General features: G+C 39.7%; 1 protein-coding gene across 1 annotated transcript; it reads right to left on the bottom strand.

The window, feature by feature from the left end:
* Positions 1–1,033: 1,033 nt before the first annotated feature.
* Positions 1,034–19,907, bottom strand: LOC146306517 (thioredoxin reductase 1, cytoplasmic-like). Its single transcript, XM_084711065.1, has 15 exons — positions 19,648–19,907; positions 18,755–18,894; positions 17,157–17,229; positions 16,565–16,681; positions 16,246–16,388; positions 14,153–14,268; positions 13,807–14,032; positions 13,677–13,716; positions 10,618–10,715; positions 10,344–10,420; positions 10,096–10,252; positions 9,781–9,888; positions 9,570–9,665; positions 5,190–5,324; positions 1,034–2,529 (listed from the first exon to the last, which is right to left on the bottom strand). Exons 2-15 carry the CDS (start codon positions 18,842–18,844, stop codon positions 2,464–2,466), a joined length of 1,542 nt encoding a protein of 513 aa, XP_084567191.1. The 5' UTR covers positions 18,845–18,894; positions 19,648–19,907; the 3' UTR covers positions 1,034–2,463.
* Between the last annotated feature and the right edge of the window lie 61 nt (positions 19,908–19,968).

Consider the following 19,968-nt stretch of genomic DNA (forward strand, 5'->3'; position numbering starts at 1 on the left):
TAATATAAGTTAATTTTACATTGTACTTCAGTGTACTTTGAAAAGGTTATTAAACTGAAAATACTTATAGTAATTAGCTAGTTTAGTTCTGAAATATTTTCAAATCCTTTGTAATACCCTGTTTGTATACTTTATTAAAGTGCAGTTTAATTTCATTTCATTAGAAGCCAATTTAAGTAAACTTACAAAAGGTCTACTATAATATAAGTTTATTATAAGCTGTACTTCAGTGTACTTTGAAAAAAAAAATAATTGCAGATACATTACTATGGTAATGATAAGTTTACTTTTGAAAAGTAGAATAATTTTCAAGCCCTTTGTGTAATACACATTACACTATTAGTATGTTCTAAATAGTGCACTTAAATAATTTTTTTAAGTGCATAAAAGTACAAGTACTTACTGTGGTATGTTAGTGTACTAATGAAATTAATTTCTGCAGTAAGTTCCCACACCCAATCAATGTACGGCATCACTGGGTGCCAATGTACCAATCATGATGTAGTGTTTCACAGTGTAGCCAAATACATTGGCAGTTATTCTCTGAAACTGAGCACCCCTGTCGAATTATTAAAAGCTAAGTAACTTTATAAATCAAAGAGGGAGGAAACTAGTTTTTTTTTTTTTTTTTTTGAGACTCGAAACTCAAAGTTTAGGATTTGGAACTTGTCACACTTCACTTGGCACTCAAGTGCGAAGACTTGAGACTTACTTGTGACTTGCAAAAATATCTTGATCCCACCTCTGTTGTTTACACGTTAATACATCAGTAATAATAATCCAATACTATTGCTTAGAATCTATAACCATCTATTGTGATAGAAACAGTTACAGTAATTGAACTTAAACCAGTGACTGCAGTAGTGGTACATGCAGTAGGGGACCAATCTGTGGTAGGACTTGAAGTATTAGCAGAGGGTTTATGGATGTAACTCTCAGTACAAGTAATACTAATAGCAGTACTAATATAGTAGTAGCAGCACCAGTGACTGCAGATGCAGACATGATGGTAGTGGTAGAATCAGCAAGTCCACAGGTTTGTATGCATTTTATTTGTCTTTCTCTCCAATTATGACAAAATGCAGTAAGTATTGCTTCATTTACCTTCTTCCACATACAGCTACAGTGCCATCTAGTGTTGTAATATGACATACTGCACAGGCGGGGTCAGGTGAAAGCCCTGAACGCTGTCCAAGACAAGCAGGCAGTGATAGATAGAGCCCTATGCAGCATCTTAACCTTGCTGCGAGACCTGCACAAAGTCATAGAAGCTGCTTTTGCTTTGATCAGATTATGCTCTAATGGCATTTTAAGGCACATGCCAAAAGAGACACTCCTATGCACTTGTTCTAATTAGGACATCTGTCTTACTTACACAAGCAGGTCTGTCAGGGAGAGAATCAGAAGGTAGTCTGGAGGATAACCTCGCAAAATTTGCATCTAATTGTTGAGACGTTCAGCAAGCAACAGCACAATGCACAGCGGCACAGGCATTAACATGGAGCGGATGGGAACCTCTGTACTTGTGACAAGCTGCAAGACACCGGGAGAATGAAAATGATGCCCTTGCATGGGGCACACCCATGTTGTACGCTCACAGATGTACATTTTCTGATTTGAATGCAGAGTGTCGCGCTGAAGTGGTGGGGAAACCTTAGAGGGTCAGCAGTGTGCTTTTAAGAAATGTATCTGCACTCCAGTCCCTGCATTCATTTGTATGAGACACTTCACTTAATGATCCACATGAATATTCAACAGTTGTTTTAAGACAGTCGCTATGCTTGGCGGCGCTGAATCAGAGAGAGAATATAAAAGGGGAAAAGCAAACAAGGGAGTGCATCAGGAACTCTGGCCTAATGTCTCAATAAAGACACCATATGCATCAATTAAAGCGAGAGCATTCGCCGATAAACACAATTAATTTGGGTAATTCCATAATCCCCGTCTAGTTCATTACATGAAATTAAGGCTGTAAAACCCCAGAGGCTTGTGCCATAGCAATAAAAACACAGAGTATAAGCCGGAGCTTTCAGTCCATGTAAATGCATCAAATCCCAGAGTCTTATCACTCTCCTGCAGCCTTTAAAAACTCAGCTATATTAAAGCTTACAGGGGCTTTCAGAGGCACAACCTCAGGGAGCATCTTATCTGCCTTAAAGTTGAGAGCCCCATAAAAATGTATCAATGGTACAGTATATTTCAAAGTTACGCTTGAAGCAAACAGTTCATAAAAAATGCAAACAAACCTAAAAAGCAGCACAGACACAAACGCACACAAAACAAGAAGCATGTCGGCAGCAGCACATCGGTCCTCGCCCGTCTGTCTGCCAGGGTTCAGGTGAGGACGTCATTGGATGGTCAGCGCATCCTGCTGCCGGAACTCTTCAAGGTGATCGCAAGCCCTTCCCTGCTGTCTTTGCACGGTTGCCATAGGCGACCGTGATTGACAGCAGGGGGCTAACCTCAGCAGTTTCCTCTCGTCATCAAGGCTTCAGTCATGCGCTGGGTTTGGGTCAGTGAGCTGAGAACCTGGGCAGCAGAGAGAGAGAGAGCAATAACTCATTCGTGCCAACAGGCCAGGAGAAATGTTAAAAGTGCAAATGTTAAGAATGGGAGAAAAATAACTTCTTACTTTGTCCTCTGCTACATCTGAAGTATAAACTCAGTCTATTGTCTAGCAGTCTCAGAACCCATTGGCTATGATCTGATGACAATTTAGTCTTTGGGGCAACAGCTAATCTTTCAGGGATTCTGATGTAGCCAGCAGATATCCAGGCCAAGAATTCGGCTTCTGCATGCCCATCACTGTTTACCAGAGGTGGGACCAAGTCATTGTTTTACAAGTTACAAGTAACTCTCGAGTCTTTGCTCTTAAGCCTTAAGTTAAGTGTCAAATCAAGACAGGCAAATCTCAAGTCAAGTCCAATGTCAAGACTGACACGTTCCAAGCCCTAAACTTTGAGATCTGAGTCCTAAACAAGTCATAATGCACTCTTCACCAAATGTAGCGCCATCTTGACGTAACATTCTTTGTTCAGCTGTAAATGTCGAACGAAGTTGGAAGTTGTTGCATCTCCATCAACAATATTTGACCATCCTCTAGTTTTTGTACACATACAAAATTGTTTTTGGTATAATTTTTTTCCAAGTGGAGCTCAGTAATGCCATGTTAGTTCTTGATGGTTCTCTCCTGCAACTTGATTGGATGCTATCAGACTGCTTCAAACAAAGTCGATCTTGAAAATAATGTGTCGACTTGCTGGATATGAAAAGTGTTAAAGTTATTTGATTTGGGAAATTAAGTTGATTCTATCAAGTCAAAAGCAATCAAATGCGTGACTTGAGTTTGAGTCAAGCCCAAGTCACGGGACTCCACACCTCTTTCCGATTTACAGTACGACTAGCAACTTGAAACATGAGAATGGAGGCAATTTGAGGCAAATCTCATGAATAGGTACTGTAAATAAATGGAGACAATTGTTGAAAAGCCAACAAAAAGCTAAATCTTCATGACTTTTGACCTACAAAACAAAGTTCTGTAGGTGTAACGTGGTGACACCCCTAATCCCCCATGGATCCAACGCAGAGGCTGCTCCAAGTTTCACCATTATTATCAAATTTTTCTACAAATAAAACCTCAAAGCTGCATTAATTATTCACTTGGGATGAACTGTAAAGACCATCAGATGTATTTTTACATTAGAAAGTACGTATAGCTAATATGGAACATACATAGAGGACTCGGAGTAGATCCACTGCTCCTTTGTGTAGAAACGAGCCACTTGAGGTGGTTTGTGCATCTTGTAAGGATGCCACCTGGTCACCTCCCTAGCAAGGTGTTCCAGGCACGTCCAGCTGGGAGGAGACCACGGGGCAGACCAAAGACTAGGTGGAGGGATTATATCTCTGCCCTGGCCTGGGAACGCCTCAGGATCCCCCAGTCAGAGCTGGTTAATGTAGCCGAGGAAAGGGATGCCTGGAGTCCCCTGGTGGAAGTGCTACCTCTGTGACACGATTTCGGATAAACGGTTGAAGATGGATGGATGGATGGACATAGGCTACATTTTCAACTGAAGAACAATATTATCTAAATTATCATTAACTTGGAGTCATGGCTTTGATGAATCTACATCTAACATTGAAAGGCCGTCCACACCAAGAACTATTACTAAAACTATTGAAATATTGTAAAAATCATTCTGACTCAAGTAGATAGTGGATTCCACACCACAACTATAAAGATGCAGTGCAAACCCCTCCAGGGATATTTGTTGTGCAATTTGTTTGTATTCCATCAACTCCTGAGATAAATATCCATTACTTAAACAGGAAAATGTTCTATTATCTACTAATGCTCTATAGTATTTCACCTGCTAGTTGGCAACTTTGTCTGTCTGCTGTTTGGTTTTGGTGCTGGGAGGGAACCTAGGTCGATGAGACTGGAGCTGTGGGCAGCTAGCAGCCTATAAAAGAGGTCAGGGCAGTCAAGCAACAAAAGCCATCTGACAAGACAAATGATCTGTTCCAAAACTGCAGCAACATCAGTCAAAAAATGGCACACAGACAAGTTCTGTATGCCGCAGAAATCTAAGACCAAATCTCAGAGCTCTTAAACATGCCGTCAATAAAAGCTTCACAGTTACAGGATGCTCACTTCCCCCCGAGCAATCAATTAACCTAATCAATCAGTCCGGGGGGATCTATGGTTATCTATTACACAATATCCCCCAACCCCTTCTTAGCTGTCAACACCAGGACCAGTGACCTCTATTTAACACTCCATTGAATTCCTTATTAATTAAGTTTGAAAATGTCAAGTATTAACCCACTCATGTAGCGTGGTATCAGGCTTCTCAAAGATGGACAGTGAGAGATGAGGTTTATTAAATATTGTCCATGAATTATTCAGACAGGCAGCATTCAGAGCAGGAAACTCATTTGAATCTGCTGGTCTGGCATTGACCCCAGACAGCAAAGCTTTTTCAAGGACTGAACACGGTGATATCTCAAAACTGACCTCTCAGCACAGCGCTTCAAAAGCAGAGTGTGAGAGCACATCAAGGGGGTGACAGTGAATTAATATCATTGCCAGGGAAAAAATCAATAGGTGCCAAAAGCAGCAAGTAGCCAGTTTGTGCCTTAATAGCTGTCGAAGACATATTGTTGTGTGGGGAAAAAGGGGTGCTGACCTGGGCTGACCCAGGGTGGATGCCCACAGTGGCATCCAGTTGTCCTTTAGTAAGACCACATTTCATCGCTGCTGCGAACCCTTGGAGGATATCTCCAGCACTGGGGCCCATGACATGGAGTCCAACCACACGCTCCTGTTGAGACAAAGCAGTGTTGTTGCATGTTCACCAAAGGTTGAGCTATAAGTTTGTGATCTTTAAGTCAGAGGCACCAATGTAATGTTAGGCTCGAAGACACAAGTGTGTGTAATCTAGGTTCAGTCCGCTTCAAGTCTCAGGACCATTTCAAAACCAAAAATCACATTTTTGTTACATTGTATGCATTTGATCTGGTTAGGTGTGGCTGCACATTGCAGCTGACCCTTGTTAAGTCCCGCCACTTTTTGCTCTGTGCTCCAATAACAGTCGAGCAAGCTTGGTACCCAGCAGAACCACGGTCAACTTTCTCTTTTCCTGTTACCTGTGCTCAGATATACTATTTGCTAGGCTCGTCTATGGTGAAAAGAAAACCAAAGTTTGAAGATGGTTAAAAGATGTTACTGTATATTAGGTATGCATATTAGCTAGCAAGTTAGCTAGAGTTCTGCTAACATTAGCTATCGGATGTAACTAGCTAGCTAGCAGTCACCAATCAACTGATTAACTAACTAGTTTGTGTTCTGCTATGAAGCAAGCTTGCTTAACTGTTATTGGAGCATTGACAAAAAAGGGGTGGGGTCAATTATGTAAGGGCACTTAAGAACAATTCATGACATACCTACATCCTGTTGTCATTACTGTGAGCTGCAACTCTCTATACTTGCAACTGATTGTTTTGTAGACAGGCATGTGTCTGACATCAGCTTGTGGTCAGTTCACTTCCTGTCTCTTACTTCTTCTTGGAAAATCAAATCAAATCAAAAGTTTTGGAAGTTTAATGTGTTCTTTCCAACTGACTCTTTGTGAAGTCATCTTGGTTTCCTCTTCCCATCTGCAACTGTGGCTCATTTTGTTTTGTTGTGTTGTTTTTCTTTTTTTTCTGTTCTGACAATAGCCTACCAGGTCCGAAAGTCCGAACCATGCGAAAAATGTTTTCATACTAGAAATGAACAGAACCATGGCTCAATTTGATCCAGATCAAGATCACCCCTTTTGGTGGGACCAAGGTTCATCTGTTTGGTCTGGATCATGATCCATAGAGGTTTCAGACCTGTTATTTTGGTTCAGATTAAAGTGAAAAGTCCTAATGTCCAGACTCAACAAGGTAAGTGTGAAAGGGCCCTGATATGCCGAGTCCCACTTCCATCATTTGCGGGTCATTAATGTCATATTTAAACTCAGTCCCAAATCCAAAATGTGTAATTGTGAGTCCAAGTCCAAACTGAGTCCAACCATCTTGATTTGCGTTCTAGAGTTGCTAAGTTCAGAGTCAGTCACTGCCATCGTGTTGAAGTGGTGTCCCAGTTACTCAGTGTGGGTTAGAAAAATCCTGTCTACATCCAGTCCTAAGTCCTCACTAAAGTCCGAGACTGTTTCCAAGTCCCTGAGACCTTGAGTCTAGATCCTGTGTAACAGTCAGAGTCTGTCTAATGTTGTCTGAATTGAGTCCAGTCACGACAGTCTTCATGTCTCAATCGTGTCCCAGTCCACCATGGTGGTCGTGTCTATCGAGTTCTCAAGCTTGAATTTTAAATCATCAGGGTCATGTTCAAGCTGATTTAAAGTTCCCAAGTGCAAGTCAGAGCTCAGTCTGAATCAGAGGACTGAAGACATCCACACAAGAACAACGTTAAAGCAATAAAGACAAATTCATATTAAAAGCTAGTTTAGTGGTTATGATGGCTGCAGTGTATTTCAATCATGATTACTATCCACAGACAGGCAATTAAGCACAATTAAAATGTCTGAGGGATGACAGTATAATTTACACAGAGATAATCAGTGTAAATGAGCAGAGAACATTGATATTAACAGTTATCACCAGCTTGGCAGAGATGCATTCTGAAATGCAGTTATCTCAAGCGGTGCCAAGTCAATTGTAGAAAGAGCTAAAAATATAAAAAGAGGTAGGTGGACTAATGAAGTGTGAACTGTTGCACAACCTGTGGCATTATGACTAAATATCCCAAGGGGAAAAGATTTTTATTATAGCTGAGGTGTTGAGGTGCATAACTCACTTATGAAGGAGTGCAGTGGCTTTCGATTTGTTTGGACATATCGCTACACAAGTGCCTCATTAGATGCTTAGTACTGGATATGATTAGATAAGTGACGCCTAATTATATGCCATTTTGAGCAATATCATATTATGATATAGATGCTCTAAAAACTTTATGATGAATCAGTTCTCACAATGCAAAGTCGACTACAGGAAGAAAACTAACATACAGACAGTGAGCAATTTAGCAGATACCATATTACTAAGTGGACCAAAAGAAGCAGGGGGTGGACAAAATGAGTTGTGTTGTACTAGACTGTATTTTAGACTGTATTATATTGTGTTCCTGTTTGCTCATGCTCATGTTAATTTCCTCAACAACTAATTAAGGCAAGACACTACAGGGAAAAACATGCACTTGTCAGTTTTGAGCTTTTTGTCTGCTTTGTTCCATAACATGACTTCTGTCAGACTAATGGAAAGAAAACATCAAAAATACAGATATAGGCATTTATTTTTCTACGGTTTGTGTATGTATATTTCTCCTAAATTGGGGGTCTGCAATCTGTGACTCCAGAGCCACATGCCTCGAAAAAAACATATATGGAAATTAATTATAATAATAATAATAATAATAATAATAATAATAATGGTTCCTTATTTTTGATTGATCATTACTGTAGGACTGAGGTTGCCTATGCATCAAATAAAAAACACTTTTAATATTTCTTTAACCCGTCTTGAGTCTTGCTAGGCTATCTCTGGTTGTCAAATCCAAATAACAAAAAGTCTCAGAAGACAATAGAGTATTTAACTGTTGTGGGAATCGACCCCACATCCGCTGCAGAGGACTCACAGCCTCAGTACATGGGACGACCGCTCTAACTACTGAGTTACCAGGCCACCCGAAAAAGCCTCTTCTGAGAGTAAAGTTTGCAGACCCTTGTTCTAAATTCACATAACATTAGATAACGTCTCACTTGCATATTTAAACCTACAGTTTCAGAAAACTTGTAATATAAAAAATAACTGTCTTAATTAAAGTAATCAACTGGAGAGGTTTCATGGTGATATCTATGAATACATTTTTTACCCTGTTCACTCTAAGTGTCTTGCAAAATGAATGAATTTTACAAAACACATCTTTTCAGGCCATTCTCTGAGCCAGAAATCTCCGCTCCAGAAGCACTTACATACATCAAACTTGCCAGTTTTATTCCTATCTATGTAAGGTTTTCAAGGGGTTTGTTCAACTTTTATTCCCGTAAAAATGGTAAAAATAATTTTTATGGCTTTTTATGGCTGTTTTTCTGATTGATGGAGAGATAAAAAAGAGATATCCAAAATCCCCACTGTAAAAACCATTGACTTAACCTGGCTTTACTCAATGTTCAGGTTCTGCTCTGGTGATTTATGCAAATTAGTGTATATGTAAATAAATAAACATAAAACATACACATAACATTTTGAAAAACTTCTAATGGAAAAAAATATTGTCTTAATGTAAGTAATCAACTGGTGAAATTTAATGGTGGTTAATGATTTTTTTCCCTATTCATTTGTAGGGTCTCCCCTCAAAAAGAAAAAAGTAAGCAAACACACACACAATCTGAGATATTAATGGTTCATCTTAAAGAAATCATCTCCATTCTTGGTATGGAGAAGAAAAAAAAAATTAAATGGGTATTAATTGATTTTTTTTGGCCGTTCGGTGCAGCACAACAAGCATGTAAACCTGTTAGCGTCTTACAAAGCTGTTACGGTGGACGTGTTAGCAAACAGAGCAACATTAACTTTCATTATGAGCTGTGTTTCTTCCCATGTGACAATCACATATTTATGCATTCTCCTTTTGTTTTAGTCTCCACCAACTCCTGAGGTACTTGTCTGGCTCTTTAGCTGCTAAATGTTCTGCTGCACTTACCAGCAAGTCGCTAATTTTTTTCTGGCTGTTCTCTGTTGCTGGCCAGGTACTGTTCCGTGGATGTTTAGTGCTTTTTCATTTAAAATAACTACCTGATGTGAAAATATTATGAGAACAGTGAATATGAATACATACTCAGTGTTAAACTATAACGATTAGCTAAAAGATGCTAAAATGCTCCATTTAGATAAGGTGAACTGCAGAACTGGTCTTATTTTCAGTGGGTTCATCACTATGAGCAAAGCCTTTCATATTACACAGTTTTTTATTCATTTTCACACAAAAATATTGATTAGTGCATCATTAAAAAACTTCATACCTGGTCGGGGACGTGGCAGATGACTTTAACATAGCAGGTGTTTTTATTCCTGGCAAGAAGCTCCCACTCCAGGGGCCAGTAGTGGCTGTGATACACCTGAAAAGGGCAGACATTTTGATTTGAGATCATTCTACAAGATGAGAACTTGTTTGTTTAAGTATGCATGCTATTGTGTGTGTGTGTGTGTGTGTGTGTGTGTGTGTGTATGTACCTCTATACTGGCTTCTCCAAATGTCAGACTGGCTTTCTCCTCAGACAGACCACAGGCAGCATATTCCAGTGGAGTGAGCACAACAGTTGGTACATTGGTATAATCACACTGTGGATGAAAAATGATGTTTGTTCAAGTCATTTCTAATGTTATTGCCTCATATGCAACATTTGGCTCATGCACAAGCTTTAAAACTGACACAGAATGAAAAATGGCTCCGAAAACTTGTACTTTAAAAACAAAAACATAGACTGTGGAATTTAATGTCATGATACACAATGGTATAATCAGTATAACTATTGAAAAACTGTGTACCAAGATGTTGTCTTCTCTGTAGAGTCGACGGGCCAGCAGTGTCCCAGCATGCACAGAGAGGCCTGTAGTGGAGGGGCGTCCATGCTGCACAGATCCGATGGCGTAGATATGATCTACGCTGGTCTGGTCCCTTTCATTCACCAGGATCTTGCCGGTGCTGCACACGCATGAAAACACATACACAAACTGGTTACCAAAACCTGCTGCGCACAATGAAGCTAAAATGAATGAGGACAGACTGAACGCACTCTTGGCTGCGCTTCACCCCAACACGCTCCAGGCCAATGTTGCTGGTAGAAGCCTTCCTTCCAACGGCGAGCAGCACCTGCACACAAAGACAGGTTAAGACACAGCTCACCAGGATGTTGTCCTTTCAAGATCCACGGGATCATCTCAAAATTGCACGGTCAGCAATCAAAAAACAAGAGTACTTCCTACTGTTCCGTGAAACACTGACAGGGGAACAACTGGAGGGAAAAAACATTAAGTGGATATAGATTGGATTGGACAGGTTGGACATACTGTATCAAAGTCTTCCTGTTTAGTTTGGCCTTCCTTGGAGATGAAGGTCACTCGAAGTCTCCTCATAGAGCCCTGCTCTTGGGTTGTAGCAGAAGCACCTAAATGAATTAATAATGATAAAAAAAAACGTAGAATGTAATATTAAGCTTCTATTCCAACATTAAAATCTGACTTGTAATTCAAGCAGCTGTAATTAGGTGTTGGCCCAAACAGTGGGGACCCACTGAGAACTATATTGACAACTAAGGGCTGTTTTTCAGTTTGCCAATAGGAACAGGAGCGCTGAAGTCACACAAGCCTGCTGGCGGCTGGTAGAGCAACATTACGTCTTCAATCAATTTGTCCAAATTTGGTTGCATTTTTTAAGGCTACCGCTGCGAGTTGTTGTTTACATGGCTAACGTGGCTAACAGGTTTTTAAAAATGGCAGATGCTGGTGCTGCATTAGCTCATGTGTTCAACCAATCAACGCACACTTACGTCTGGACCATTCATCGTATGCTTCCATTGTTCTGTCGATATGTGCTACCTATCGAGATGTTCTATTTATCAGTTCTATCAGTAGAGAGTTTGGGTTAGGGTTACTCTGCTACTGATTTGTGCTACAGTAGCATTTTGCGACAAGGAAGAGTACCAACTCTGAAGTGGGAGCTAAAAAAAAGTCCCTTAAAATGGTGTTCTTGCATTCTCCTGTTCTTGCAGTGCAGACACAAATATTAGGACTGGAATGGAGGGTGCTCCAACTGCTCTTAGAACTATGAAAAAGTTCTCTCGGTACAAAAACACCTATTGTTTATAGGGATGGCAGGCACTTAAAATTTCCCTTCTAAATTTTGAGGCTGCAGTTTTTCTAGGGTTTCCGTGACGTCAATAAATCATGCGACGACCAGACCAACAATTTGTTCCATTTCTCAAAATTCCTCCACCCTGTCTGGTTCTCAGCTCCAAGCCCACTGATTCCTACTCAGTACAGAAATCTTTGAAAACACCTCACAAAGTTTTTTTTTTAACTACAAATTTGTTTAATTCCTACTAAAAATGTAAACCTTTTCAAATGGATCTTACGTAAAGTGTTTAGAAAGATTTTAAAAGTATATCTGGTCACAGTAGTTTTTAACAAACGAAACTCAAACAGGTGAAAACAGTGCATTTGTTGGGGACTATTTTCAGCGGCGGATTACTCCACGTTTGATACTGTGAGTATTTTGGGCGGTCAAAATAAACTACTACTAAACTGTGTGCATTCATGGTAATGAAGTAACATGTCACCCACTGCAACAGTGTAGATAACTGATGTGGTTTTAATAGTTTTTGGACAACAATGGAGTGCTGTGGCACAGAGGAAGAAGATATCAGGCTGAGGGTATAGTACTTACTTTTCAAGGGATTTGTAGACAGAAAAATGTAGAATATTGCCAGTCTTCTCCTTTCAGTCACTTTGAATTGTTTAATAGCATCACTCTTTACTGGGGCTGCATGACATTTAAACTGAGTTAAATCTTCAAATCCAAAATGCCACATGTCATGGCTGCCACATAATTCACTCAAATAAGACTGTCTGGGGGCAGTGTCTGTCTTTGACTCTGTTATTCATTTGGAAACACTGGACTCTGGACAAGTTAAAAGATGATCTTCTGTGTGGTGGTCTGGATTTGATCTATAAATCATGTAAAGGTAGACATCAAAGGGTCTGTGGGCAGCAGTGAAAGACGTACTCAGATCATTTATTGATCATTTTCTTAGATAAAAGCACGAGTTCCACAATTTACAGGTGCTCCCATTATGTTCCTCAAAGTGCATTTTAAGTGAAAGTGTATATGTGTTTTCAACTAATGTATTCAAGTATAAAAAACTGAAAACAGAGAAAAAATAGAAAACTGCTACATTATTATATACTCCATTACTAGAGGTTAATAGTGATGCAATGTTTTACTACTGCTTCATACATTTTAGTGCAATGGTTTCTGAGTTGCAGGTCAGGCTGCTTCCAGTGGGTCCCATGATAAATCTGAGGGGTTGTGAGATGGTTAAAATGGGTAGGAAAGGAGAAAAATAACATAGGGTTTTTAGACATTCCTCTTAATATTTGCTTTTTTGTGAAATATTGCCTATTTGTGCCTTGAAACCATCCCTAAGAAACCCCACCTTGATCCAGGGTCTCTGGCATTTCTGGCCTGGCTCTGGCATTCTTAAAGTCCTGCCTCTCCAAAACAACACAGTGTGTTTCCCCATAATAATAATAATACATTATTTTGAAAAGATGTGAAATATGAAGTACCTCAGGGCTCTGTTCTGGACTGTTATCTTTTGGCCAAACCATACGTAGTAATGGAATAAATTTCAACTTCTACACTGAAGACACTCTGCTGTATGTGTCTGTAGATGACAGGGCTGGGTATTGGTTAAAAAATTAGGATACCAGAACTAATAGCAGTAACTTTAAATTGATACTGATACCAATGGAGTACTTTATTTGACACCTTTTTTTGAAAGTTCTGTTTTATGAAGAACACTTGCAGTCATTGGCTGCAAGCAAAACAATAGATATAGTCCTTTTTTATTAGATCTGGGTACCAAAAGGATTGAATGCAGGTATTGTTGGACTGGAGAAGTTCCAAAACTTCTGGGTTATTTCAGCTGATAGTTGACAATCATTATCAAATTGCAAATTTAGAGTCCTGCTTGTCAGAAGTGAAAAACTGGATGTTGTGTAATTTCCTGCTCCTAAATTCTGATAAAACAGAGATACTGGTCATTGGCCTCGCTCAACACAAACACCAGTTTGATCAAGCAACAGGAACTTTTGATCACTGTGTGTTTACTCTGGAACAACGCATTGTAGCATTGTATTTTATAAACTCTTTATTTAATCATTATCTTAAAAGTAGCTAGTAACTACAGCTGTCAAATAGTGGAGTACAAAACTTAAGTACAGTATTTGAGTAAATTTCCTAAGTTACTTTCTATCTGTATGTCTGTGGGTTAAACTATGTTTACCCTGGTAAATACTTATACAATTAGAAATAATCCAGACAAACTAACTTTTAGCAGCTGTTATACCTGAAAGGACATCCTGTCTGCAGGCTTCAGTCTGCTCCACCTGACACAGACACAAGGATGACAACATTAAAAATGACATTTTCAGTTTTCTAATTTAAGTGATATAATCTGTCTTTATCTTCCTCAGTACCTTGGTGAGGGAACAGTGATAAAGAAATTCCACTCCGCTGACGATCATGTGGTTCTCGATCTTCTGTGCCACTTTCTGATCGAACCCCTGCAGCAGGTCAGGTTGCAGCATGACGGTGACCCGCAGCCCGAGGCCAAACAGGAAGCCGGCGCACTCCAACCCCTCTGCAGACCCGCCCACCACCAGGGTCCGGCCTGAGGGGTGAGGAAGGGAGAGAAGATCCTCACTGGGAGGTGAGAGAGGGAGAGGACTTCAGAGGGGACGTTCGGAGGTTCTGTGACACATTAAGTTCTTTTATCTGAGGCACGAGTGAAAACAGACTCTGATGTGTTGAGTGCTGGCTGACCTGGTTAAGCAGTACTCTCTGTCTCCAGGTACACCCAGATACTGAGGTCTGTCTCCTGTAGCGATGACCAGAGACTCTGCTGTAAGACGCCTCTTCCTCCCATTCACCTCTGCCACCTGATGGAACAAAAAGGAGAAAAAATACAGCTTTCACCACAGCTGAAATACACCTCTAATTCCAAGGAAGTTGGGTAAAACTTACATAAAAAAGTGCAATGATTTACAAAAAATGTTTGTCCTTTGAGTCAATGAATTACAATACAAAGACAAGATATTTAATGTTCAAAATGCGTGAAAAACTGCACAGGAAAATTGTCCAACAGTTTAAGAACAATGTTTCTCAACACAATACTGCAGGAATTGAGAGATTTCACCATCTACAGCCCATAATATAATTAAAAGATTCAGAGAGTCCAGAGAAATGTCTGCATGAAAGGGCCAAGGCTGAAAACCAACATTGAATGTGTGTGATGTTTGACTCCCAAGGCAGCACTGATACTTCATGGACTCAAGAACACTTTGGAAAACCTTTGTCGGTTAAGTTTGTGGGCCAGAGCTCATCTGAGATGGACTGACGCAAAGTGGAAAAGTGTGCTGTGGTCTGATGAGTCCACATTTCAGATTGTTTTCACAAATCTAAAGAGGGCTAAAGAGGAAAAGGACAATCCACGCTGTTACCAGCACTCACTTCAAAAGCCAGCATCTGTAACATGTTTGTAACAGAGGAATTGCGCGTAGCCTGTTGCTAGCATATGATTGGTTCATGTGATAACATGATATGGGGCAATATTGTCCATGGTGATGCAAACATGACAAGCAGCATGTTGTTCAGAAGCATATGTGGAGATTTTCATTCACAGGGCATCCCATTGGTTCTAACATTATTTCCACAACTTCAAAAAGACAGGGGGCATAGGGGATTGCTTTGCACCATTTTTCTTTTTTACAGCACTTGGCTGCACCATAAAACTAATAAAAGTTTGGATGATATGGCAATTTAATTTGGTCTATTAAACTTAAGCAATTATGGTGCAATACGTGGATTTATACAGCCACAACAGGAGAGACAGATTTTGAGGGCACACGGGCTGTTGCTGAGGCAACTTCAGCCCAGCTTTGTGCACGTCCTTAAGTCTTACGTAATGGCATGATTAGGAAAACTTCTTTGTAGAAATAAAGTCAATCAAGATTTAGGTCTCAGAGGCTGCAGTGACTTTTTTAATGTGTTCTGAAAGGAAATGAACAGTCCCAGTCTTTGTTGTTTTGCTCACATTTGGATTTTCTGGCTCCAAACAATGAAGCAACTGAGAGTAAATAATGAAGCTGAGCTGTTGACAACTGGGTCAGAAATCTACTTGCCCAAAGTCAATTTTTATTTGCCCCTGTCCAAATAGTTTTATTCATTGTTATTAATAACAACAAAGACACAAGTTATTTGTCATGTTTAATCTAGGACTGCAACATCTAAAAAAATGTCAAAAAAAGTAGATCCCAGTTTCTTTAAGTCCAAGGTGATGTCTTTCTTTCAGTGTTGTCAGTTGTCTTGTTTTGTCAGTTTAAACTTAGAAACGTTCAGTAAAATATGATAATAAATGAAGAAAAGCAGGGTATCTCTATATTTGAGAGTCTGAAAACAGTATTTTCTGCCATTTTTGTGTGAGAAGTTATTTTAAGGATTAATAGATTAGCAAAAATAGTTTAACTTTTTTGCCACTTGCCTGATCTGGAAACTGTTGCTAGATTTATTTGCCCAGCATGACATTTTACTTGCCCTGCACAAGTTGACAAGCCTTATTGTGGAGCCCTGACTTTTACTGTAGATACGCAAGCTAGTGATCCCATGTCAACAAAGATTCAACAGTCCTACTTGGGGCAACAGTTGGGGAATTCTGGTGATCTCAAGGCCTTAGGCCATGTAAGCACAAAGTCACTAGTTCAAGTTGATCTGGGGACTTTTTATTGCATTTCGGCCACCTTATCCCTGTCTGATAGAGGCTAAAATGTCTGAAATAATTCTGCAAAAAGGTAGTAATGTTAAAGGCTTAATCATTTTCAGCATTACTTTCGTCACAGAGCTGGATTTTAAGTGTTTACCTCAACTGTGTGAGGTGCTACTATCTCTGCATGAGCATTGAGGTAAAACACTCCACATCTCTTCAGCTCCCTCTTCAGCTCCAGACTGCGAGTCTTCACCTGCTGCTGCACAGCCTCCACCAGCTCGCTCCAGCCGTGACACACTGACATGAAGTGACAGCGCATACTTGTTACACATGAGTCAATTTGTCACATTTCTTATTTTTACACCGCTGCAGTGTCTCAAGTTGTCACTTCTAGTTTGGTTTTACAGATCTTTATTTCATTTTAAAACTTCACAATTGTCACAATTAACAATTAATGATCTTGTTTTAATTACCATGCTCTTTGATCCTCCAGCCATATTTCTGAGAGTCTTGAACAGCTTGTCCCAGTAGAGATGCCTGTTGTAGAAATTTCCTGATGCTGTCTGTGTTGAGAGTGGAACCACCCAGTTCTGGAGGGAAGGAAATGAAATGAAAGGACATGAAAGGAAAGGAAAGGGAAGGGAAGGAAAGGAAAGGCATGACATAGAAGAATTTCATATTTCAACTTAATAAAAACAGTGTATAATACTATGGAAACACATTCCCACCAATGTGACAAAAAGATTGTGTCATTATAATGAGAAACTTTCACAAAATAACAACTTACATCTCAAATTAATGAGTTAGTATCTCAAAATAATAACTTATAACTTCAAATAATGGACTACATCTCAAAATAATGACTTAGTATCTCACAATAATGATGTAGTATCTCAAAATAATTGCTTAGTACCTCAAAAATAATGACTTATAATGACAAAATACTCACATCGTTGGAAATGGGCTTCCACATATATGTCATGTCTACAAAATTTGAGAAGAGAAGAGAGGAGAAGAGGAATGATTCATAATCGACTCTTCAGACTCTGACGATTATCCACTCACCCCTCTCGGTGCCTCTTGGAGAGGGAGCGGAGAGGTCAAGGATCAGCACCTTCTTCCTCAACCCTGCCGCTTCCTGAAGGAGCGAGAGGAGAGCAAAACAGAATTAATGAGAGCCATGGAGGCAGGCGCGCAAAAGAAAAAGAGGGAAATTAAATATTGAAACGGGTTAAGCATTTGTCCTTCTCAACAATCTCGGCTCCTGCCCCTTCATCTCATTTCCACTTTCCTCTAGAGCTGATCATCACAGATCATCCCATTACCATAAAGCCCATTAATATGATAATGATCTGAGCTGTGTGTGCGTTCATTGACCGGATTAACAGTAATTATAAGGCTGAGTTGGTGGAGTGTCCTCTCTCCGCTGGGAGTTCAGCAGGGGTTACAGCTGAAACTCAAACTGCAGAAAGTACAAGTGCAAATAAATGGAGAGTTTTGAAATCAGATGTCTGATAGTAGACTTTTAAAGGCACAGTTCACCCCAAAATGAAAATTCAATAAGTATTTGATATGTATTTGACTATTCTTTTAAGTTGATATTGGGAACTTGTTAGGAAACAGCCGCTAATTTACAACTCCAGCAGCTGTGGAGCAAATTTGCCATTAAATTTGAGTTGTGTTTCTAGCCACTCTCTTTTTGTTCTGTTTTTGGTCTTTTTTTTTGGTTTGTTTGTTTTTTTAGCCGCTACACGCTCCTCCAAGTTCACCAGCTAGTCTCTAACTGTGTCTGTCTGCTGTTTGCTGCTGGGGAGGTCGTGCACAGTAGGTTCTTAGTGCTTTTTCTCTGAAAACAGCTGCCTATTCAAGGCTCAACAGTAACAATTGCCCATTTCCCTGGGGCAAGTAAAATGCCATGTCAGGCAAGCAAATCTGGCATCTTGAAAAAGAATTAAACTAAAAATAAATTTTCATTATAGATTAATTGTTAAAGTAATTTTTCATGCAAAAAAAGGGCAGAAATGCTGTTTTCAGCCTCTCAAATATGGAGATTGCCCACTTTTCTCTGACTACTCTAATATTAAACTGAATATTTGGTGGTTTTAGACTGACAAAACGAGACATTTAAGGAATCACCTTGGACTTTGAAAAACTGGGATAGACAGTTTTCACTATTTTCTGAAATGTTACAGATTTTGCAGCCCTAGATTAAACATGATAATGAATTTTGGTCTTTGTTGTTTTTGATAACTGCTAATAAATAAAACAATTTGCATGGGGGCAAGGCTTCGGGCAAGTAGGTGAGAGAGAACTAAAACAATTAAGTTGTGGCTGGACAGCTGAACAATCAGCTGAAACTCACTATAAAACTCTATAAAGCCAAAAGGAGCTGCAGATTCAGGTGATAATTTTCTGAAGGTTCATCGCTGCCAGTGACTCCTTTCAAATTTCACATCTAATATGTAGTGTATAAATGAGTATATGAATATGTGTAAGTATACATGGATTTACACTTTCTCTTGGCCCTGCTTTCTGTCTTGTCTGTTTCGAAAACAGACAACAAAAACAGCAAAAAACACAGTTTGAATGGTAAAAAAGAAGTCCACGTCCTGTAATTCCTCTGTGACTGACTGCAGAGCCCAGTAAGAAGTGAGTAAGCTGACCTTTGCCACAGCCAGGCCTCCCGAGCCCCCTCCAATAACCAGCAGGTCATAGTCATAAGGCCCCGATGACGGCCCGGTTGGCGGCTCCATGTTTCACCGCTATGAGTCTAGACACCAGGAAACTTCCTCTGCTGTTAGTCCTGGAAGCACAGACACACAAAATCAACACTACAAACACCCGCAGTGAGGAGGGACTTTGGCCCCTGAGCTCTTTTCGACTGTGGGCCAGATGTGGGTTGAACTGGATGACGTCACCTAACAGAATGTCAGTGAATGTCAATGAAAGCTGTACAGAAATGTATGTTAAAATTTAAAATATGGAATTTTTATGCCAACAAATTAAAGAGAAGTTTTGTTTCTGTGTTTAGTGCAAAGATGGAAAAGCATTCAACAGAATTTAGATTTTGAGCCACAGATTATAAAAATAAAATCAGAATTACAGTGTTAGGGTGTTGAATACAAATAACTGACTTCGTATCTTTACATGAATACATCTAGTTTTGAAGTTGATCTGCATTTCTTGAAAACACAAAACACCATGCATTTTGTGTATGTTATCCCAGACAATCTTTTCAGGTACAAACACAACAAACAATTATTTTGTTTATTTAATATTGTTTTATATTGCACATACAAGCTTATCAAAAAGAACATTAATACTTACAAAATACTATTTACTATTTTCACGGTTATATGGCGACATCTTGTGGACAAACCTTGACCAGCAAGTGCTTCACTAAACAGCTGTATTCGGACACACTCCAACTACAGTCCCACTTTAAGCACAGCAAATAAACATGGTTAACTATCTGAAACCCATAGATGTAAAGCAATTGCCCACGTGTCTGTGTTTTTTCTTGACAGGAAAAGCTGTACGGGGTAACACTACCTACCTTATTTTGTCAAGAAATGTCTGTGTTGAAATGTCTGCCCTGTTCTGGACAGTTTTCTACACATAAGACGCCTCAGGCCTAAATAGGTTTTCTGTGGTTAGCCTTCGGTGCAGCACTTCAGACATCTACAATGTTTGTTTCCACTGAAACATTCGTGGAAAAAACAACCTGCACAGTTTCCTTGAGAGAAAAGCACAGGGAAGTTTAAAAAAAACATTACGGGGAAACCCGTGGACTTGCGGAGGTGCGTTCCAGTACTACTATGAATGTGGGAATTATGAATATAAATTGCGATTCTGTGCTTTGGCCTTTAATATGGAA

Source organism: Lutjanus erythropterus, chromosome 22, assembly GCF_056507025.1.
Source record: "Lutjanus erythropterus isolate fLutEry1 chromosome 22, fLutEry1.hap2, whole genome shotgun sequence".
Taxonomy (NCBI): Eukaryota; Metazoa; Chordata; class Actinopteri; order Lutjaniformes; family Lutjanidae; genus Lutjanus; species Lutjanus erythropterus.